The 25,020-nt window shown below is 36.9% G+C and overlaps 1 protein-coding gene across 1 annotated transcript; it reads right to left on the bottom strand.

The window, feature by feature from the left end:
- Positions 1 to 5,991: 5,991 nt before the first annotated feature.
- On the bottom strand, positions 5,992 to 17,696 carry LOC132057591 (uncharacterized). The gene is made up of 6 exons (XM_059450220.1): positions 17,364 to 17,696; positions 16,884 to 17,246; positions 16,607 to 16,846; positions 6,855 to 7,661; positions 6,360 to 6,804; positions 5,992 to 6,269 (listed from the first exon to the last, which is right to left on the bottom strand). Exons 1-6 carry the CDS (start codon positions 17,694 to 17,696, stop codon positions 5,992 to 5,994), a joined length of 2,466 nt encoding a protein of 821 aa, XP_059306203.1.
- Positions 17,697 to 25,020: the final 7,324 nt, after the last annotated feature.

Genomic DNA, 25,020 nt, shown 5'->3' on the forward strand with positions numbered 1-25,020 from the left:
AATCGACATCAATAAATAGCTTTGCGTAAATAAAGATAGATGCCCCTGACTCGGGGATTAGCCCTTCCTCTATGAAATATGGGCTTTATATAGTAAAAGTGAGAAGTTGAAATGTTTAAAGTTCTGACAAGGGTTGGACTCTCAAGAATGATTAGGCTGCTGTAATAATGAAGAATCTGCATCGGGCAGAGTGCAGAAGCGATGGAATGTCTTTTCAAAGTCGGCTAAGTACGGTTTGCTCGACTTTATTCCGGTCCATTTCCCGGAGTTAATACTTTTCTCCAGAAAATGGAGGGACTATTTGTATACGGTAAAAATCAGGGTCTGCGATCCCGACCCTACGGCCAATTGCCGAACAGAAAGCGAGAAGAAATGGATAATAGAGCTCGACTAACCGGATAGGAAAATTTTGGACTCATACTGTTACATCCGGTATTTTCGTAAGTGAAGTTGCGTCATAAGTTAGTCACATAAGCTCAAAGGACAGGATTATCTTTGAAGTTATAAGTATTTATGTTATGTTTAACGAGTGATAAGAAAGTGTCGTGAAGGTTACAGGTTAAACGAATCGGAAAAAATAAGTTTCGTCGAGGTTTGACATTTATTTGATCGGAATACGGTCCAAGCTGGACGAGGAAATTGAACCGTCCAACATGAGAAAATTTACCCAAGCCCAGAGGATTTGGTCATATTCAAGCATGAAAATCAACAACTCAATATATAAAAGGACGAGGTCCCGAAATAATTTAGGACTTAACAAGTGTGACGACGGTGAGAATAATATTTGGTGTGTGTATAAAGAGGCTATGGACTAGAGTTCTACCATATGATTATGATAATGACTATATGAAGTGTGTTAAAAGTGGTTAATGTTTAAGTGAATTGAGATCAAGAAATTAATTATGTGTATTTGGTTAAATTTTGGATTTTAGCGGGAGAGTACTAAATTAATTACTCAATCATGGATACATAGGAATCTTTGGCACGTGTTGGTGGCAGCAAGTATGACTAGCTAATTTGTGTAGCTGGATGGCATGTTTAGGAGGCTCCTTTACTAAGTAATCTTTATGGGGTGGGACCCGCAGCCAACTACGGTAAAGAACACCCCATATTTCATTAAAGTGATACATGTCTTGCAAAGAAAAGCATGGGCAGCAACAAAAGAATACATGTGCAATATATTTCTATTTTTGGGGTGAACATTAGCGTGACTTATATATAGCAGATACACAACTTTGTATTTCTATAGTAAAAACGTGGTGTGCAAATCTAAGAGAGCAAGGTATAACTTATATTAAGAACAATATATGAGTTTCGCGCACCACATCGATCTTGTTGTTTTGTTTTATCGTGTTGTTGAATCCATGCTTCCGTCGAGGTGAAGTAAGGTGGAAGAAAATCATTTCTTGGTATAAGTTAAGAACTATTCTCTCCTAGGTATATTTAAATTCATCCAGGTCATAGTTAAATTGTGGGATAAGAAATACGAAAATTATATCGTAAATCGTATTTGATGTTGTTGTTGGCTTATGGGCTGTTTATTGGACTGTTTTGTGGGTTATGTAGACATTGGTATGGATGGGAATTATGGTAAATAGCATGAATAAGATTTTCTTGAGGTTTTTGTATATGTCTATGTGTTTAAGAAGAGAATTGATGGAAGATTTGTCTATATAGATTTGGACTAAAACTCGAGGAAAGAGATTTCATGTTCTTGAATTAGTTAAAAAGGGATTGTGGCATAATTCTTACGTGGTTTGATATGGCAACTTGTATGTATGATTGTTGTTGATGCTGTTACCATTGATTGGGAGTTGTTTAAGTTGGATTGGAGAAGGTAACATAGGGGAAATGCTGCCCGAATTTACGAAAGTTGGTTACGAACCTAAAGAAGTATTGTACAAACTCTTTTCAAGATGTTTACGATTTCCTTTACCTTGATTGTAGATTGGCCAATGTTGGAAGCATAGGTTGAGTTAAGTGTGTAAGCGACAAAGGTATGTTAAGGTTATCCATTCTTTCATTTTGGCATGATCTATGATAAGTACGAACGCGGCGATACTCATAATGAATCCACTCCTAGATGTAGGAGCTCATGTCCCTATGTTTATATTGGTGCTGTTCATATTTTGAGTTCCTTGACTTTTTAAGTCCCGAAGGGGCGTCTATAAGTTGTACGTTTTCATAATGATATCTAAATCCCGAAGGGGACATTCATAAGGCTTCCTTATTCCTATGCATTTCATATTTGATTTTTAAGTCTCGAAGGAGACAAATGAAAAGGGGAAGAAGTTCCCATTTTGAACTAAAAGTTGCTCCGAAGGGAGTCTTTTGATGTTTTCCAAAGACTATCATGAATTTGCACATTTATATATACGTACGACCTCATTTTAAGGGGAAGGGGAAGGGCTATGGAGTTATATACGCAAACCACCTGATCAGTTGGTCGACGATGATTATGATGCCCGAAGGGGTTGCCCGAAGGGGCCATTATGCTATTATGCCCGAAGGGGTTGCTAGCAGGGCGAAGGTATGCATTATATATACACACATGATGTTTTAAAAGTTCGTATGCACATACATGATTCTCAGTGTTGGTTATAGGTATAGATTGAGTTTGTTACTCTTTTATCATTCGAGTTGAGATATATTGTTTCAGTTCTGCCTTACATACTCGGTGCATTATTCGTACTGACATCCCTTTGCCTGGGGGCGCTGTGTTTCATGCCACGCAGGTGTATACAGATGAGTGGAGGACACTTGCTATAGGATGTTCCTAGGCTATCAGCTGGATGGTGAGCTCCATTTCTGTTCGGAATGTTGCCGAGTCAGAGTACTTATGTATGTCCTTGAGTCAGATGCATTACGGGTATGTTGGGGCCTTGTCCCAACTTATAGTATCTTGTTAGCTATTAGGGAATTTTGCAGACAGTGTCCTATGGATAATGCGTCGAGATGTCGACAGTTGTGTAAAGTGACCATGTAGGTCGATGTGTTCATATGCATTGTTTTAAAGATTTTATTATGACTAAAGGTTTTCTTTGAATTAACAATAAGGGAGAAGTCCCTGACTTGATGAAAGAGTTTTATTAAAAAGTTTTACATGTTTTACCTGACGGAAGCATCATTTCATAATTTAAAGATTCACAAAAAGTTGTGACTCATGAATAGAATGGTAGTATGGCACTCAGCCGAGTAGGGTCTTGGGTGTCAGTCGTGTCCCTCCGATTTGGGTCGTGACACATATACTTGGACCCAACAATTCTCGAAGAGTGTGTTTCCAATTGGTGATAATGTGAGAAATTCGGTCCGTTGTGGATTTCACTCTACACGGTGCAATTAGCAGTTGTCAAGCCCGAGATTTCGGGGATCTCTATCTTTAATTGATTTAGTTACCTTATTGAATGTAAATTATTGTACTATAAATAGGGGGGAGTAAATCCTCACACCCTTATCTGATTTTTATCATTATCTACACAATTGTACTAAAGCTTATTCTCAAAATTATGTTGAGCAGCAAAGTGATAAGGATCCCCACAGTTTGGTTCGCGGGGCTCAGGCCCCAGTCCGAGTTGTTCGTTGCAATCAATACTTAGGTTGTTTCTTACCTCTCCATTCGCAATCTTTATTTCGTTAATTGTTATTCTTTTATTTTGTAAACGAATCAAGTCGCATATCCTTTCAACCACATACAAATTCAATTGTTACCTTTTTAAGGGGTAAACAATATTAATCGGTACTATATTTATAATTGAGTAATTTTTTAATTAAGTGCGGTTATTTGTTAATTTGAATTGAAAGATATTTTTTTTTAATATAGTATGATTATTTTTGAATTTCAATCACAAATATTCAAATAGATCTTAGCTGAGGGTCCAACACATTTTCAGAATAGAGATATTAGCAAACCAAAAACATGTTATTTATGGGTAAGAAAGGCTTTTTATTTCATAAAATTAAAACTCTATTTTCTGGAATAATGAGAAATTTTTTTGAACAATATTTATTTTGTCTACAGCATAATAGTTTTCATAAACACCTATAATTCAACACAATTTTTACTCAATCTTTTTGTTTTGAGAATGAAAAAGATAGGAAAAGAATCTGTTCCCGCAAAAAAAAAAAAAAAAAACAATATTTATTATAATAAAAAAGAAAAAAAGTAATATTTATTATAATAAAATATCAAGAACTTTAAATTCAATATTAAATTTAGAAAAAAAAAGTATGACATCATCGAACCTTTTTTTACCGAATATATTGGAATAAAAAAAGAGAAGACATCCGTAATTTTGTAAAAGCAATATTACCTAATATCCTCAAGTATGTCAAATTAAATTTGATATGACTTTAATATTTTTTGACGTGTCCGCGCATCGCGCGGGTTACAATACTAGTTGATACTAATAATAAAAGCAGATTCACCACCTTCTCCGACATCCAAAATAATACTACATATAAAGAGGGAGGCGTGGTTACATGTGTTTTTAGTTTTTACTACCTAGCTATAAGCTTACACCCTTTGATGACCTTTGCGACCAGCTAATCACAGGCCTATGATTTTAAAGCTATCGGTGAATCTCAATCATCAATTGCAAACAAATGGTTATAGAGTTGCATAGCCTACACACCGGCCCCTTCATATACTGTCACAGGTTGCAAAGTTCTTGTCCATATGAAATTGGTATAGTTTTTGAACTTCAAGAATAGGTAGCACGTAAAGTTGGAACTTTATTAGGATTAGATCATATATTTAAGCAAAGTTCTTTTATGTTACAATTTGGAAATATATTTTGAACAAATAATTCTAAAGCTAGAACGATAAAATATAAATGATAGACCTTGTTTTCTTATACAAATTAAATCGCAAGGAATACTTATCATGTTTAAGGCGGACCGGCAATAGACAGAACTACTTTGCGAATTTTTTTAGTGCAGAAGTTCAAAATTCCTAACCCTCTGGAAGGTTGAAGTTACTGCTCTTTGAGAAAGAGTTAAATTTTGTAATTATTGTTTTACGAATAGAAAGCCAAGGTGGATAGGTATTAGAAGTCCATACGAATTCATGTTACTCAATGTTTTAGCCAAATTTGTAGTGTACTATTTTTTAGGTATAAATTATTTAAGGGTATAAAAGTCGTTTAATATTTAAAGGATATTTTAATCAACCAATATTTATATTCATGCTTTTAAAATAAGTAGTCTCTATGAACATGCTTCGCATGTTATCCCCAGTTAATCTTTTTAAAAAAAAAAAAAAATTGGGCTTTTTATTAATCAAAATGCAGCAAAATAAATACAGAGTTCCATCTCAATAAAATAAAATAAAAGTGGCTACTCTAGACTTTGATCTAGCCTTTACTGAATTATCAAAATGTACTATAGCTAGAAATGAGAAATGATAACTGTCCATGTAGCTTCCTATCTGATCATCATTTGCTTTGCTGAATCTTCCTTGTCCTGATTCTGATATAAGGAATTTGAAGCTTATCCTTATTCAGAATTTTTCTTCCCTCAACTGGCAATTGTCCAAAAGAGTAAAATTGCTGCATCTGATCTGTCAGGAAAGCTAGATTGGCCAATTAATCAGCCATTTTATTGCCTTCTCTGAAAAAATGTACCACTTGTATTTGTATTTGTTGCATTGTCCTTTTTATTTCCTCTATACACTCCACCAGTTCCCATGGTACTTTCCAAACATCAATTAATATGTTCTTCAGTACTAAAGAATTTGTCTCTAAAATGAATGTATGTACATGCTGTGTTTGGCACCATTTTACTGCTTCATATATTGCTCTTGTTTCTGCTACCATGTTGGTAGTTATTCCCATCTACTGTGCCTGTGCATACACTAGATCACCTCTATCATTTCTTAAGCAAAAACCATATGGGCTGCTCCCTGGATTTCCTTGACTTGCACCATATGTATTACATTTGAGTATCCCTTGGCCTGGCATATTTCATTTAACCAAACAATAATGCAGTGTTGGTTTATATAAGCATAAGAATTATGGCAGGCCATTCTTTTAGTATTGCTGTTATCCAGGGGTATTGCGCTTTGACAAACTGCAGGATTGTTTTCTGCACCTGAAATACCATCCCGTTGGCTGATCTGTTGCCACCATGCTTGATTGAGTTCCTCCATTTCCATATCTCCCATACAATAATTGCTGGAACAGCTGCATATACTGGTCTAAGCTTTGTAGGAGCCTCCATAGTCCACCATTTTTTGATAATTTGATGCAGCTGCAAGCCTTCTATGGTCATACCTGCACAAGAAGCAAACTTTCTTCAAAGCTATGTAGCTGTTGGAGATGTTAGAAATAGATGTGATAGAGTTTCCATTTGGTGATCTTCACCGCACCAACACCTTGAGACAATTGGAATTCTCAATCTCTGGAGGTTATCATCAGTGGATATCCTGCCATTCCACAATCTCCATAAGAAGAAATAGATTTTAATGGGCAATTTCTTTGTCCAGATAAAACTGAACTGAACTTCTTCCTGATTCCTCTGTCTGAGTTGATCCCAAGCACTTTTCACTGTAAACTCGCCATTATTAGTGTTTATCCACCAAGCTATATCATTATCCACTTGCTGAAGATATGGCTTGATATTCTGAATAATGTGTTGTACAATGTCTTCTGGCAACACCACTCTAAGTTTAGTATGACTCCATTGCCTATCTTCAATGAAATTCTTCAATTCTATCTTCTCCTCTCTAGCATGATCTTCCACAACAAAATACAAAGCACCAAGTTTGGTCCAGTTGTCAAACCAGAAACTAGAGTTTCCAGCCTTTATCTGCCACCAGATATTGCTTCCTCTCTAATCTCTACCATCTTCTTCCATACACTAAAGGCTCCCTTAGCTTGAGCAATTGTTGGATGAAGCTTCTTACAATACTTGTTAACCATGCAAGCACCGCATAATAAAGGACAAGTTCTCAGATTCCACCAGAGTTTAGCAAATAAAGCCTTAGAGATATCATGTAGAGATCTAAAACCCACTCCCCCTTCATTCTTAGGATAACACATACTGTCCCATGCCACCCAGTGTCTACTCTTCACTCCTAAAGTATTACTCCAAAAGAACTTAGCAAATATACGATGCAGCTGTTTTATCACTCCCTTTAGAGGGTTCATAACAGGCAGCAAATAGACAGGCATTGTTTGCAACACATGAGAAATTAGAATGTATCTCCCACCAAAAGATAAAAACCTGTTTTTCCAGGACATCACCCTTTTTTTCACCTTTTTAATAAGTTCCTCAAAGTATACAGATTTTCTCCTACCATAAAAGATAGGACAACCTAGGTAAGTAAAAGGAAAGGAACCTTTATTCATACCTGTCCTTCTCTTGACTCTTCCAATCACTGAAACTGGAGTCTTTTCATGCACATAAAAGGAACTTTTTGCATTATTTATCATCTGGCCTGGTGTATTTTCATAATTTCTGAGGACTTTCATCATCAACTTCAAAGACTTCGACTCTACCGAGCAAAACATTATGGTATCATTTGCATAGGATAGATGATTTATCTGAGGACTCCATTTGGGAAGACCATACCCTCTGAATGCTGCATTTTCATGTAACTTATTCAATCCCCTAGCAAGTACCTCTGCAACAATGATGAAAAGTGTGGGAGACAGTGGATCACCCTGTTTCAACCCTCTTGATGATTGAAAAAAACTATAAGATTGCCCATTAATAAGCACTGAGTACCAATTGTTAGACACCGGTGTCACACCCCGATCTTACTAGGGTGTGATGGGCACCCGACCCCATATTCGGAGCCGAGCGAACCCGCGGACTCTTATTACTCACATATTCTCTTTGGATTCTTAAATCAAATGAAAGTAAAATACATAGTAAAATTTTCAAAATCTTTTTGTCGTTTCTCAATTTAAACACCGTCTGTAAGAGTAAGGACTCTATAACATAATGTATAATAAAAACATATCGGCTAGTGGGGCCATTTTCAAAACTGACACTCTAGACCCACGACTCTGTCTGCAAAGTCTTTAACTGTGATCAGAAATCATAGCACATGTACGCCGACTCGGCATCTCTCCAGGGCAAATGGAGCTCGCCAACATCGCTGGGTCATCTTCTATAATGGCTTCTACTCGTTTGGCTGTACCTGCGCGGCATGAAACGCAGCGCCCACAAAAAGGGCGTCGATGCGAGCAATGTGCGAGTATGCAAGGCATGGATGGTAACATAGAAAGAGACGTAATCATGTGCAACAACGGTATGGAGATGTAGAGCGAGATCATATGAGAGAGAGTATCTACGTACATATGAGACATATCATGTGTAAGGGGTAAAATTTGTACATACATATGGAACATGTCACATGTAAAAGGCGTAACTTTGTACGTATGGAACATATCATGTAAAGTCGTAACTTTTTGTACATATGGATCATATCATGTAAAGGCGTAACATGGCTTTGTACATATGGATCATATCATGTAAAGCCGTAACTTTGTACATATGGATGCCTCGAGGGGCGGATGCCTTGCATGTATACGGTCATATCATGTCATAGCGCCGAACAAGTCGGCTCACCCACATAGCGCCGAAATACGTCGACTCGCCCATATATCCCGCGTCCGGGCATCCCGCGTCCGGGATGATAACGCCACCGACCAGTGGCAACGCGCACAATAGCGCAACATGTGTCCCTTTCCCCATACCCCCATGTGTCCCCTCCTCCCCCCCACACACACATTTAGCACTGCATGAGAGCCCAAGGAAAGTCATGTACCTATCGGAGTGACGTAAGGTCGGTAACCTCCGATGATGTTATGGAATAACCATGGGCGCTTTGCCTCACCTTGAAGGGACAATTAATATAAGGCGAGACTAACAATGGAGAGTAACATCATGAGAAAACATAAAAAAGGGTCATAACATATCATTTCATATACTTTGAAACCTTTAAAATAGTCATTATCCAAAAATAGCTTAACATTTCATATCGTTGTATCCATGGTAAGAACATATCCTTGACATATTTCTAGCCATTTTCTCATATCTGGCCTCCTCGTTGTCATCATAAAATCATAGTCGTTGTTTTGGTAATAAAAACTTTCGAAAATCGTAAAACTTGGGTTTTGGAGAAAATGAATATTTTGGACAACATTCATAAACTTTTAGGAAGGAAATCATGCTTTGAAATCATAACTTCTAACTTTTGAAAATAAGGACGTTATGGGAGCATTTATAAAATCGCAACGTGTGATTCATGCCATAGAAAGAGAGGGACGAGCCTTAACATACCTGTGCCGCGCCTTACTAGCTACGCTTATCCGTCCAAACTCGTTGGTCTACATTCAAGAAAATTGACGAAATCATTAGATTCATCACCCTATACTTGTCTCAGTCCTTCAAACACATTTACTTATGGTCTGCCGAAATTTCGGCAGCATCTCCCCTGTAATTACACCGTCCCCGAGAATCTAACTCGGCCAATTTTACTCGACAACAATCCGGGAATTCAACCCGGCCAAACTATCAACAATAATATCAACAATCTTGCCAACAACGACAACAATTAATCCAAAACACACTCTAACGTTAACAACCTTGTCTTACAATCCAATGACATTTCATTCGTATTCAATTCAATTCGCATAATATTCAAATGACTCAATCGTCATGCTACTTCACCCGACACCTTTCCATTCAATAAGAATAATAACAACCTAATTCCTTCTTTCAAATTTAATCGCAACAACCAACTTACTATCTTCCAACACATGTCTCATTTCCAATTTCATAAATTATATTTACAATTTACACATTAGTAATATCATTCCTACAAATATGAGAAACCATACGATTATTACACTAACTCCTCCAATAATCACAAACGATCTCCATTTCGCTTTAAACCACTAAATCTTCATTTAACATCATAAAATCTATTACAACAACAATTAGAATACTAAGTAAAATTAATCCATTCCTTCCATACAATGCCCCGCCTACTCGGCCACAACCACACCCATGCATATTTCATGAGTTACATTCTTTTCTACATGCTACAATATTCACAATTCATCTATAGCACATAAAAGAAGATTAGTTCTTACCCTTTTTCCCTTCGAGTTTCCTCTTGGTTAAGGTCACGAATTTGTCCAAATGAATGATTTCCCTGTTCTAACAATTCTTCCATGTTGTAGAGGACCTTCCAATTACTTGAAATGCAAGAAGAAAATAATTTTTCTTCACCAACTCCATGGAGCAAATTTTTCCTAGCCATGGCCGAATGGCCCTTGGCTTTGCTCTTCCAATTTTTTTCTTGAATTTTTTATGACAATTATGTCTTGCTTGGTAAGCTCCCTCTTATATATATATAGTTCCCACAAGCATGTGAGGGGCACATGCACTCTTTCTCCATTTTGCTAGAGATTTCTTTTCTTTTCTTTCTTCTTTCTTTTTTTTTTTTCATCAAAGATGACTAATGTCTTGCCTTATACACTTTGGCCCATATATATATATATATATATATATATATATATATATATACTAATTGACCACATGTCTTCTCCTCCCTTTCTCTAGAAATTTCTTCCTTTTTCTTGAAATTTCCTTAAATTAAAACAAGATGACCACTTGTCTTCTTTCATAAACTTTGGTCCATGTAAGAGTGGGACCCACATATACTTACACACACAAGGCCAAGCCTTGGCTTGGTCTAGAAATTTCAAGACAATTTTTTGTGAAATTTCCATTTTGCCCCTAGGCTTCCATAATATTACCATGAACCACTTTGCGAATTTCCCTTTTTATCCTTAGCCTTTAAAAATATTTCCCTACTAATAATACTCATAAACAATACTCATAAACAACTTGTGCATTGAAATAATTTTGGAAGTAGTCTTGCCTTTAACTTCTCGCAATTGTCCCGAATTATCCAAACGTACGAAATGCGGGTCATAACATCCTCCCCCCCCTTTAGAACATTCGTCCTCGAATGTTCAACTGATCTTATGGGGTCTCATAGCACCTCAGGGGGGGGGGGGGTTCCTTATATGCCAACAGTCCTTTTTATGAAGTCTTCGTCTATACCTTATACCTCGTCTTCCTTCCCAACTCCGTGCCTAACATATCGGAAACTTCTCATCCTATGTTTTTTTTTTCGTTTACTTTCTGCCTATGTCACCATTTTGTCCCCATTTCCATACCCTTCCGTCCACTATTCGTCCTTTCACTTGCTTAACCCACTTGCTCGTAATTCTTCCTTAACTATGCGTCTGTGCTGTAGCTGTGCGTCCATATTTCGCAAGTGTTCCGCTACTTTTGTTCTTAGCACAGAATCCTTACAATTTTCGCTCTCTCTTCATCCTTATTCATCGGGTCTTTAACTATATTTGTGATGCTATAGTCGAGCGGTCTCTTATGCACGCTCCCTCCATTTTATTTTATTTCCGCTAAGATCAAATCCCTCAGACCTCACATGAATTCTTATTCCACACCTTTAACTTCCGCTCGGCCATGTCGACCCCTTACCTTTATATACCTTTCGATACTGAAGTCTTATAACATCGTCACTAAACTTAGTCATTCCTTCTCATATTTCCTTATCACGGTTACTATTCCTTTAGCCCCACTTGTCGCAATTAGTTCTCGAATTCCATATATTTCTCTCCTGTCTTCTTTTACCACACTCTATCCCCTTTTCACATGCTTACTTCGAGTTCTTACTCAAATAGTCTCGCGCTTTGCTGGTAATTTCCCTCAGGAGCTCCACTTACTGAGGTTTCCTACCTTTCACCCCCCTTTCGGCGGTTTAATCTCTTCATTTTCTATCTACTCACTCTCTCTCTTTTCCAACTAACGTCACATTAGAATTTCCAATCTCAACCTATAGTAGAATAGTAACAGCTTACTTTGCAACACTTGTACCATTTACTCTTGCTGTCTCTCGAACTCGGCACCCTTACTCGATTGATACCTTTTATACTTTAGTAGCTTCGATTCTTTGGGACTCACATGTCCACCGATACAATCATATATATATATATATATATATATATATATATATATATATATATATATATTACTATCAACTAACCCATAAAATATCTCCAACTATTGTTCAAGCCTACCCTAATTCCAAAGCTGTGATGCACTTCCTGTCTCTTCACCGAGCAAGTCTGCCTCGTCCTACGCGTCTTCTTATGGTCTCCAACCATCCCATACGCTCTAGTTTTCCTTAGGCTACCCTATCTTTTCATTTGTCTCTTATATCTCAATCTATAGAATTTCTTGCCTACTTCCCAGGGGGTCACCCATCATAAAATTGCTCCCACCTGAGCACGCTTAACCTAGAAGCTTTGACAGAATCTGGTACCTTAATGCTGATATAATCGCGTCCACTTCCTCGTATGACCTTTATTACCTGATCTGGAGCAATTTAAAGCCTTATAGATTCCGGAACATTTTCGTAACACGTTCTTCTTTTACAATTACCGTTTTACCCTTTTCACTTCCTGATGTTCACTTTCCACCTGTGTGCACGACTATTTCCTCACGGACCTCCGTTTTCGATGGTAGTGATCGCGCCTCTATTGCCATGCCAAGTCCATAACCTTCCTAAAACGACGCATCTCACTGGTTACTTATTTACAGTATTTCCTTTCCACGTTCCTTCCTGTTAGACAAATCTATTCTGGCGGAGCCGCCTTTATCATTCTCACTATTCAAATCTGTACGCAGCAAATATTAACAATACCTCGCAGGCTTACATACGTATACGACACACCTCAGCCATCCAGAGCCTCCAGGCCGGGTAACAGAACAGAATATCAATACTCATCCCTGTAACTTTCCGTATCGCTTCTCACTTTCTTCCGTCGTACGTAAAGCTTGTATAAAGGATTTCACTTTCCTGTGACTTGGCTCTATCGCACGATCTAAGACAGAAAGAAGGTCAACAATCCCTAGATGCCCCGCGACCTCACTTTTATAAATGTGGCGGCTTCACGCCCATAAACGAACTCTCCCAGGACACGACTTTGCGACAACCCTTAGACCGACACCGTTCGATACCACTTTGTCACACCCCGATCTTACTAGGGTGTGATGGGCACCGACCCCATATTCGGAGCCGAGCGAACCGCGGACTCTTATTACTCACATATTCTCTTTGGATTCTTAAATCAAATGAAAGTAAAATACATAGTAAAATTTTCAAAATCTTTTTGTCGTTTCTCAATTTAAACACCGTCTGTAAGAGTAAGGACTCTATAACATAATGTATAATAAAAACATATCGGCTAGTGGGGCCGTTTTCAAAACTGACACTCTAGACCCACGACTCTGTCTGCAAAGTCTTTAACTGTGATCAGAAATCATAGCACATGTACGCGACTCGGCATCTCTCGGGGCAAATGGAGCTCGCCAACATCGGCCGGGTCATCTTCTATAATGGCTTCTACTCGTTTGGCTGTACACACGCGCATGAAACGCGAGCGCCCACAAGGGGCGTCGGTGCGAGCAATGTACTGAGTATGCAAGGCATGGATGGTAACATAGAAAGAGACGTAATCATGTGCAACAACAGTATGGAGATGTAGAGCATATCATATGAGAGAGAGTATCCTGTACATATGAGACATATCATGTGTAAGGGAGTAAGGCGTACATATGGAACATGTCACACGTAAAAATTTTGTAACACGTACGTATGGAACATATCATGTAAAGCTGTAACCTGTACGTATGGAACATATCATGTAAAGCTGTAACCTGTACATATGGATCATATCATGTAAAGCTGTAACCTGTACATATGGATGCCTCTGAGGGCGGATGCCATGCATGCTTATCTGGTCATATCATGTCATAGCGCCGAACAAGTCGGCTCACCCACATAGCGCCGAAATACGTCGGCTCGCCCATATATCCCGCGTCCGGGCATCCCGCGTCCGGGATGATAACGCCCCGACCGGTGTGGCAACGCGCACCGTAGCGCAACATGTGTCCCTTTCCCATACCCCCGTGTGTCCCCTCCCTCCCCATGTACATATTTAGCATGCATGAGAGCCCAAGGAAAGTCATGTACCTATCGGAGTGACGTAAGGTCGGTAACCTCCGATGATGTTATGGAATAACCATGGGCGCTTTGCCTCACCTTGAAGGGACAATTAATATAAGGCGAGACTAACAATGGAGAGTAAAATCATGAGAAAACATAAAACAGGGTCATAACATATCATTTTCATATACTTTGAAACCTTTAAAATAGTCATTATCCAAAAATAGCTTAACATTTCATATCGTCGTATCCATGGTAAGAACATATCCTTGACATATTTCTAGCCATTTTCTCATATCTGGCCTCCTCGTTGTCATCATAAAATCATAGTCGTTGTTTTGGTCATAAAAACTTTCAAAAATCGTAAAACTTGGGTTTTGGAGAAAATGAATATTTTGGACAACATTCATAAACTTTTAGGAAGGAAATCATGCTTTGAAATCATAACTTCTAACTTTTGAAAATAAGGACGTTATGGGAGCATTTATAAAATCGCAAGCGCGTGATTCATGCCATAGAAAGAAAAGGGACGAGCCTTAACATACCTATGCCGCCTTACTAGCTACGCTTATCCGTCCAAACTCGTTGGTCTACATTCAAGAAAATTGACGAAATCATTAGATTCATCACCCTATACTTGTCTCAATCCTTCAAACACATTTACTTATGGTCTCCGAAATTTTGGCAGCATCTCCCCCGTAATTACACCGTCCCCGAGAATCTAACTCGGCCAATTTTACTCGACAACAATCCGGAAATTCAACCCGGCCAAACTATCAACAATAATATCAACAATCTTGCCAACAACGACAACAATTAATCCAAAACACACTCTAACGTTAACAACCTTGTCTTACAATCCAATGACATTTCATTCGTATTCAATTCAATTCGCATAATATTCAAATGACTCAATCGTCATGCTACTTCACCCGACACCTTTCCATTCAATAAGAATAATAACAACCTAATTCCTTCTTTCAAATTTAATCGCAACAACCAACTTACTATCTTCCAACACATGTCTCATTTCCAATTTCATAAATTATATTTACAATTTACACATTAGTAATATCATTCCTACAAATATGAGAAATCATACGATTATTACACTAACTCCTCCAATAATCACAAACGATCTCCATTTCGCTTTAAACCACTAAATCTTCATTTAGCATCATAAAATCTATTACAACAACAATTAGAATACTAAGTAAAATTAATCCATTCCTTCCATACAATGCCCCACCTACTCGGCCACAACCACACCCATGCATATTTCATGAGTTACATTCTTTTCTACATGCTACAATATTCACAATTCATCTATAGCACATAAAAGAAGATTAGTTCTTACCCTTTTTCCCTTCGAGTTTCCTCTTGGTTAAGGTCATGAATTTGTCCAAATGAATGATTTCCCTGTTCCAACAATTCTTCCATGTTGTAGAAGACCTTCCAATTACTTGAAATGCAAGAAGAAAATATTTTTTCTTCACCAACTCCATGGAGCAAATTTTTCCTAGCCATGGCCGAATGGCCCTTGGCTTTGCTCTTCCAATTTTTTTCTTGAATTTTTTATGACAATTATGTCTTGCTTGGTAAGCTCCCTCTTATATATGTATAGTTCCCACAAGCATGTGAGGGGCACATGCACTCTTTCTCCATTTTGCTAGAGATTTCTTTTCTTTTCTTTCTTCTTTCTTTTTTTTTTTTCATTAAAGATGACTAATGTCTTGCCTTATACACTTTGGCCCATATATATATATATATATTACTAATTGACCACATGTATTCTCCTCCCTTTCTCTAGAAATTTCTTCCTTTTTCTTGAAATTTCCTTAAATTAAAACAAGATGACCACTTGTCCATGTAAGAGTGGGACCCACATATACTTACACACACAAGGCCAAGCCTTGGCTTGGTCTAAAAATTTCAAGACAATTTTTTGTGAAATTTCCATTTTGCCCCTAGGCTTCCATAATATTACCATGAACCACTTTGCGAATTTTCCTTTTTATCCTTAGCCTTTTCCAATATTTCCCTACTAATAATATTCATAAACAATACTCATAAACAACTTGTGCATTGAAATAATTTTGGAAGTAGTCTTGCCTTTAACTTCTCGCAATTGTCCCGAATTATCCAAACGTACGAAATGCGGGTCATAACAACCAGCCTCCAAACCATATCAATAATCACCTCAGAGAAACCAAACTTTCTTAATACTTTAGTTAAATAGATCCGTGAGACCCTGTCGTAGCCTTTGGCTATGTCTAATTTAACAAAAATATTTAAAAATTTGTTTCTCATGTTAATATCTCTTATAATCTCCTAAGCTAACAATACATTTTCTACTATGCTCCTAACCTTGATATAACCAGATTGGGTATGAGAAATGATGAGTGGAAGAACTTTCACCATTCTTTCATGTAGAACTCTAGAAATGATTTTATTAGCAAAGGTACTCAAACTAATTGGTCTTAGATCAGTAAAACTGTTAATTACCTCTTTTTTTGGTATGAGCACTAAATTTGTATGTGTGATGAACCTTACCAGTTCCTGACCACAGAAGAAAGCTCTAACCATTTTTACCACATCCGTTCCAACTATGTTCCAACAAGCTTGGAAAAAATGCCCTGAGAAACCATCAGGACCACTTGTGTTTTCTCCATTCAGACCAAAAACAACCTTCTTTACTTCATCATTGTCAGGTAACTCTATTAGAGCATCGTTTTGTTCAGCAGTGATCAGTGAAGGAATATCATCAAGCATATCAAAATTGGTAGGCCTAACCTGCTCAAAGAAATTGATCATGAAAAAACTAGATTGCCTCCTCTCCTATCTCCTCCTTATTAGTGATCCAATCCCCCTGACTATTATGAATACCATGCAAAGCAAGTTTCCTTCTTCTACCCTTCACATAAGAATGGAAAAACTTTATGTTTCTTTCTCCATCCTTAAACCACTTCATACCAGATTTTTGTTTCCAATATTCCTCCTCAATAGTTAAGTATCTGTTTAGATCTACCTGTGCTTTGTGTAACTCTTCTCTATTCAACCCTGTAGGATTCAACTCTAGTTGTAGCTCTTTCACCTTAATCACATCTTCTAGGGTGGAAATCTGTTGGAAAATATTACCATATGTCTCTTTACTCCAACTTGCTAAAGCCTTCTTCACCCTCTTCATTTTTGCCTGCTATTCAGTAAAAGGATTAGCAGTAAACTTTAAGGACCAATTTTGTCTAACAACTTCCATGAAACTGTGGTGTTTAGTCCAAAAGTTTAAAAACTTAAAAGGTTTGACAACTACTTCCTCATTGCTATCACAAACAACATGAAGAGGTGCATGATCTGAGCCATCTCTTATCAGATGAAACACTTCACTGGAAGGAAGAAATTGTAAGAACTCTTGATTTCCAAGAACTCTGTCAAGCCTCTTAAATATGCAGTCCCCCTCTATTCTTCCATTCCACCAAGTAAATTTGCTGCCAGAAAACTTTAATTCTGCTAAACCACAATTGCGGATAAATTGAGAAAAATCAACAGTTTCCTGCTGAAGCACTGGGAGACCCCTTTGTTTCGCTTCTTCTGATAGTATGACATTGAAGTCTCCACCCACTATCCATGGCAAATGGTGTGTCATAGTAAGTTGACTCACTGAATCTCACAGATCTACTCTTTCAATAGCAGTACACTTAGCATAAACCACTGTGATCATCACTTCCTGTTGTAGCACAGAATTATTAAGCTTTAATGTTACATGTTGAACTTCATTTGCTATGAGTTGACAATTCCATTCTCCTGACCAAAAAACCCAAATCTTGCCTGAAGTGTTAGCCATTGCATTTTCCAAGCCTAATTTTCGTATGTAGTCTTCTAATTCAGAAGCATCTTGAAAAGTCTCCATTAGAGCTATTAAAGTGTAATGGTTTCTTCTATTAAGATTTGTCAATCTCTCAAAAGCATTTTGAGTGTTGACTGATCTTATATTCCAGAACAAAATTTTGTCAATAATTGAGAATGAGAGAAATAGTTCACCTTATTACTCCTTTTTATCACCTGTAATGGAATGACTGTTTTAGCTTTTGATTTCTTCATAGCACTACTCAAGTTTTTTTGCCTGTCTCGGTGACAAGTCTGCTTCTTGAGTTATGCTCTTGATATTCTGCTCCATACTCTCATCTTCATGCATATCCCTTAGTTCTTTTATCTGCTCATTATCATGTTGCTCCTCTGAATTTTGAGACTCCAGGACTGCTAATTGAAGATTAGTATTGGATTCCTCAGTTGCATACATAATCTGCAAAGGCGTTGCATCACTCTTATGACCAATACAATCTTCATCTTTTGATTTCTGAGCTTGTCTCTTTGTCTCTAATCCTGGATCTATGCTTTCTCAGTCAAATCAATTATTTTGTGTTGTTTTCATCTATACCCTCTGCACTTTGATGACAATTAACAGTTGATTGTTGTCCACTAGAATTTTCTACCATAACTTTTCCATCTTTAATATTCCCACTCTTTTGTTGTTCTTCCTGAGATTTGTCTGTGTTATTCTTTGCTGCTGTAACTTGATTTGTTTCCACCCTTTCTGTATCACTTGTTTGCCCTTCTTTTGTATCCTTGTTCTCATCAGTGTTTCCCACTTCATTTTCCTTATGACTCTGAAGTGCAACAAATTTATTACTACTTTCCACACCTTTTGAAACATCACTCTTTTGTTCTACCATCTGCTTGTTCTCTTGCTGCATTTTTCCTTTTCCTGTCTTTTTCCCAATAGGATTCCCAATAGGATTCCAGGCTTGATTATTATTATTATTATAATATCCTCCCTGATTGTACTTTCTTTCACCTTTGACCTTCCCTCTCTTGTGTTTATTATCCCCAAGTGCTACTTTACCATCTTTCTCACCCTTTTTGCTGTCTTCTTCGTGCTCAGGTTTCTTATCTTCATTATTGTGCTCCTTACTTGCTGGTTTATATTTTGGTTTAGCCCCTTTGTTACTGCTTTCCACACCATTTGCTTCTTCGTTACCATCGTCTTCCTCTTTAGGATACAATTCTGGATGAAGCACATAACAATCTTGTTCGTTGTGACCCTGTAGTCTACACCTCTTGCAATATTTTGGAACATGATCGTAGTTGATCTAGATCCATTTATCCACCGCTTCTCCTAATTTTCTTCTAATGCCAATGTTAATCCTCTTAAGGAATTCACTCAAAAGATCCACTTCAACCTTGACCCTAGCACAACTAGATCTGGTCTGATTTCTAGCCGCTATATCCACTTGTAAAGGTTTACCCACAACAAAAGCCATTGAGTAAATTGCTTGTCTTCCAAAAAATTTGGGGGTAAATATGGAAATGAAATACACGCAATAGCAATTGATGTTTCTTCATCGGGATCAAACCATAAGTCCTCGTCGGATGCGACCAGTTATGATAAGTTATATAGAAAGCAGGTTTGGATACGAGATTCACATAATCTTCTAACAAAGTTGGACGAAGAAGAACATACCTATTTTTCAATAATCCAACAGAACATTCTCCCTTCAATTCACACTGCTTTGGAATTAATTCACGAAGAGCTTTGATATCCGGCCATCCATATGAGAACTTTCCAACAATAGCGTATTGAAGATTCTCTTGAATGATCATTTGCTATCTCCTCTTCATCCCAAATGTATCTTGGTTCTCCATGTAAGTATGTGGCTGGTTTCAAAGTCCCATATATTGTTTCGTTTTGAGACTTGAAAAGTTGGATTTAGAGCCGCCGCATAAGATTGAGTATTCACCGGAACAGCCTCCAGTGGCCGCGCCGGCCATCGGCAAGTTTGGATGTTAGGGAATTAGGGTATCCGTTAATTACGGTTAGGCTAGAGAGAGAGTTTTTTCATAAGGATTGGAATTTTATCCCCAGTTAATCATAACAAAAGATATTAGGTAATTTTGTTCAGTTTTGGCATATCTTTATTTTCTAAAAGAAACAAAATTAATCATAACTGACATTCGCGTTTGGCATTCGTATTTTTTAATAATGGATACTCATATTGTGGATTTAAAAAGTATAATAATGGAAAGAAATTATTGAAATTCTTGGAGATTTTTTTTTTTTTTTTTTTTTTTTGATTAGGTAAAAGTATAAAAAAAAAATAATAATAAAGAAAAGATGTATCTACCTTGTCACTGAAAAACCCTATTAAAAGAAGGGATAATTCGGAGCTAAATGTAGACATATCGCCTAATGATAGATCCCTTGATCCACTCTTTAATTACTTACAATGAAGGAATTGCAATATTAGGCATCTGATGATTTAAGGAAAAAAAAATAACAAAAAATTTTTAGTACGAGAAACAATAGAATTGAAAGAGTCAGAGTCCTACATAAGATTAAATCTAATGTTAGTAGGTCTCAATAAAACAGCTACACGTTTTGGAACTTTGATTAAGATTAGAATTTTATGGCAATTCATATTAGGAGAAGTTTTAGAATTTACAATTTTATCCATTATAGAATTATTTATTAAGATATAATTTATCTTTAAAGGATATAAACGTCATTCAATATTTGAAGGATATTTTGGTCAACCCACATTTGTATTCATGCTTTTAAAATAATATAGATATAGATATGATATGATGATGATACTTGGAAAAAATGTGAAAATATCTACACTCTCCTCTTTACATTGTTTGTCTGTATTTCATGTCTTAGATTTTTATAGCATCAAATGACTTTTTCACGAAACCTTCAAATGGCTACTACTATTTTTTCAACAAGGAAAAACATGAAATGCTTTTGATAGGGACAATAACTGAAATCAGCCCATGAGGATTACGAAGCTAAATTCCTAGAGTAACCCAGGGTTGCACACTTGCACTACATTAATTAAACTATTCTTCAGCAATAATTTAAGAGAGTTGTTCAACAAATTTTGACTTGTTGATCTCCTCCAATTAACTGTGTTTATTACTTTCAGTTAAAATATTCCTTTTTAAAATACTACTATCTTCGTCCAATGTCATCTTTTCTCTTGAGTTTTTAATTTCATTATTTAAACCAAAATGTACGTGGGACACGATAGTCTAAAATTGAAGTAAAACTGGTATCGTGTGTGGCAGAGATTGGTCCAATTCATGTGCGTTAACAATCACATTGTTGGTCATTCCGACATACATTATATTACTAGATACCAGAGCCCATGCCAGCACGGCCCAACATATATTTATAATTTTATTTTTATGCAATTATAAAAAGAATTGATATTCTCTACAACATTTCGTGAAAGTCACATATGTAAAGATAGAAATTTTGGGAGCACGGGTTCAATAATTTGTGCCATGGTATTATTTCTTTGTTTCAGTTTATATGACTTTATTTAAGAAAAAGGCTAATATTAAACTACGCGTTAATCAAATTTGAACCAGAATTTCAAAACTTATTGAATTTTTAACAACCACCATTATTGACTTAATGGAGGATACTTTAGAAATTACATGGATACTGTTTGATTTTTTAATATGGGGTCCATGTTTTTTTATATTGCTTATTTTTTAATCTGGGGTCCACTTTTTTATTTTTTTTTATTTTTTACATGAGTTGGAAGTGGACGACGAAACCTCCTCCAAACTCATGCTTATATATAGTATATTTTTTTTGATATTGCTTATTTTTTAATATGGGGTCCACTTTTTTTTTTTTTTTTTTTTTTTTTTTGGAGGTGGACGACGAAACCACCTCCAAACTCATGATTATATATAGTATATATATATACACTAGATACAAAACCTCGTGCTGTGCACGGGCCCAAACACAACATAGGTGAAAATGTTGAAATTAATTATTAACTTTTTTCTTTACTTTTGGATTGATAATATAAGATAATCTTTATTTAGTATTATGATAGTGTAATACTTATGTTACGTTAGTTTCTTTTAAAAAAATCAAACATTGCAATATTAACTCTATACTATTTTCCTTTTTTTCTCTATATTTTCGTTATTTATACAGATCAAAACTTGAATATATGCAACATCAAATAATAAGAAACCAAATAAATCAGTTACAAGTAATAACCTACTGCGGCCTGTATGAAAAAAAAAGGCTCTCGAAACTCTAATTTCCATGCAAACCCTAAGAGCCATCATCTGAAATCATGGCCGCTACGGCCACTGGTGGCTGACCAATCTTTTTCCTATCCCTCTTCATCACTTCAAACAACTCATACTCAAGTAGATGCCTCTAAGTCAAAATATAATGAATTTTTCAAACCTACAACTCTAAATCTCATGCAAAACCCTACTTCCACGTCCCATATTCCAATGAAGAAGGTGTCGTTTATGTTACACCCTGTAGTTTCGTATGTTGAGATTTGAGTTACCCTTCAGGTGGTACATCAGAATAAATGCGCTTATTTTATGAGGATTTGGGTTTACATAATAAGTTACGAAAGGATTGGAGGGCAAGTGAATCAAGAAAATTAAGGTTGTTGGATTTTAGAGAAAGTATGAGGGGTAATTTTGGCCCTACTTAAGGAAAGGATATCTTTTACTATATGAGGAGTTTTGAAGCAAAGCAAAAGCCTAAATTGAAGTTTATAAAATCTAGTTTCCAACGCAATAAACAGCTCGTCGATAGGACGTCGGAGTAGAGAATTATGGCGTTACAATTTAGGCGGGCAGAGCAGGGGACTGCACTGCACGAATGCACAGTGTCGCGTGTTGCTATAGTGCTACAATACCAACCGACTCTAATCCACTATATAAGGGGCAAAACCTCTTTTTTTCTTCATTAATCCCAAATATTCCAGAAAGTTCAGCAAGCATATGAGGGCTTATATACACCATAAAAGTGAGGATTTTAAGTAATTTCAATAGACGGAGTATTAATCAAGGCCCGGATAGCGTGTAGCCGCGATTATAGTTTCGTTTTCATTGGATTTGGCTTGGATTAAAAGTGAATATTGAAGATATTCCTATTCTAGTAACGACAAGATATGAATCTCTTTTTATTAATATTGATTTAAGGATATTTACGAGAATAAGAGCTATGGATTGTGGTGTTGGTATTGTTGGCTTGTGGATTGAAGTTGAAGAAAGTTTTGGATGAAATTATACATATTTATCTTGTAGAATCTTAATGATAGTGGTGTGGATGTTGTTGGTATTGTTTGGGAGTTGTTTTGGTATTTGGAGGAGGTAAAGAATATGGGGGAAATGCTGCCCAAATTTTAGTAACCCAAATTAGTCTTCAATAATTAGTGCTTATAAGTTGATGGAAATATGATGAAAGTATGATTAAAGATGTATTTCTCAATATATAGGTTCGGGTGAAGGGCAAACACCGAAGTAACGGATCCTTTCAGTGGTGGCTTGACGGATAATGTATGTAAGGTGTTCGTTTCTCTCTCTTTCCTTGGCACGAATCCAACTAGAGTATGAATATGAGCGTTCCATAATAAAATCACTCCATTCCTATGTCATGTAGCTCAACTCCTAATGTCTTAGTTATTTGATTGATTCTTTGTATATTATTATGTTCATCATCGTTAAGTTATTTCTTTGGATTCGACATGAATTCCATAATATAAATCGGAGGTTACTGACCTTATGTCACTCCAATAGAGTTGTAGCTTTCATATGAGCTCTCATGCATGCTATTTACATTATGTATAGCTAACATATTATATTTATGGATCGGGCCGTACGTTCCTTGGCACTAACATATTATATTTATGGATCGGGCCGTACGTTCCTCAAAGACTAACATATTATATTTATGGAGCGGGCCGTACATTCCTCGGCACTAACATATTATATTTATGGATCGGGTCGTACGTTCTTCGGCACTAACAAATTATATTTGCTGATTGGGCCGTACGTTCCTCGGCATTAACATATATGGATTGGGCTGCACGTTCCGCAGCACTAACACTTATATGATATATTTATATATACATGTGCTTACTTACATATGATTTTCAAGTTTCATGCATTACATATTGTAAGTTCTCAGACGACAGGTTACCTCTACTCTATTTATATTTCCGTCCTACTTATGTTATTGCTTCCAGCCTTACATACTCAATACTTTATCCGTACTGATGTCCCATTGTACGGGACGCTGCATGACGTGCTGCAGGCTCTGACAGGGTTATTGAGGAGCGATCGCAGTAGGGTTTTCCAACTTCAGCGGTGTCAGCAAGTGCCACTACTCCGGACTTGCTACCTTTTGGTACTTACCCTTGGTGTAATAGATGTTTATATGTGCACTCTTAGAGGCTCATGGACATAGTGGGATATGTAAATATTGTGTATGGTCATGTTGGCCTTGTTTTGGTCTGTGATACTTCCTTGTTAGCCTTGCCGGCTTATGATACTCGTGATGTCGTAGCGACCTTGCCGGTCCGCATATGTATAGAGATGTTGGATTATTGGATATTTCTATGTGGGGCCTTTTCTGCGTGCAGGTGTTCTTTGAGTTACGGTATATGACGTTCAAATTAACTGTTAAGCCAGGAGGTTTCCGGCCTACGGGGCGGAGCTCGTCATACTCCTCGTCAGGGTGTGACGGTTTATTAATGGTACTCCAGTTTTACGATGGACACAAAAGGAAGTAGATGAAATGGAAGTTATGGAGAATCTCAAACATGCTGTCATAGGAAAGTTTTCGAATGGCTGGCCAGAACTGGAGGAGTTGAGAACCATAATTCCCATACAATGTGGGATGAAAGGAAAGTGTGAAATCGGATTATTTCGATCTAGGCACGTATTGATTCGATTGTCATTAATGGAAGACTTTATTAAGTTGTGTTCCAAGGGATCTTATTATCTGCAGGCTAAAGATGGATATTCGTATCCAATGCGACCATTGATATATCACTCTAAGTTCAAGATTGATGAAGAAACTTCAAAGGTAATAGGTTAGATATCACTTCCCAATCTAATGCCAACATATTTTGGTCGAG

Source organism: Lycium ferocissimum, chromosome 5, assembly GCF_029784015.1.
Source record: "Lycium ferocissimum isolate CSIRO_LF1 chromosome 5, AGI_CSIRO_Lferr_CH_V1, whole genome shotgun sequence".
Classification (NCBI taxonomy): domain Eukaryota; kingdom Viridiplantae; phylum Streptophyta; class Magnoliopsida; order Solanales; family Solanaceae; genus Lycium; species Lycium ferocissimum.

What these genes read in the sequence shown, in the direction of transcription:
- LOC132057591 (XM_059450220.1), bottom strand. Translation starts at nt 17,696, where the DNA reads ATGACACACCATTTGCCATGGATAGTGGGTGGAGACTTCAATGTCATA. An exon ending in AGGAGGAGATAGGAGAGGAG is followed by an intron (nt 16,847 to 16,883) that starts GCAATCTAGTTT and finishes TTCTTTGAGCAG; the next exon opens with GTTAGGCCTACCAATTTTGA. An exon ending in TGTCTCAAGGTGTTGGTGCG is followed by an intron (nt 6,270 to 6,359) that starts GTGAAGATCACC and finishes CTTCTTGTGCAG; the next exon opens with GTATGACCATAGAAGGCTTG.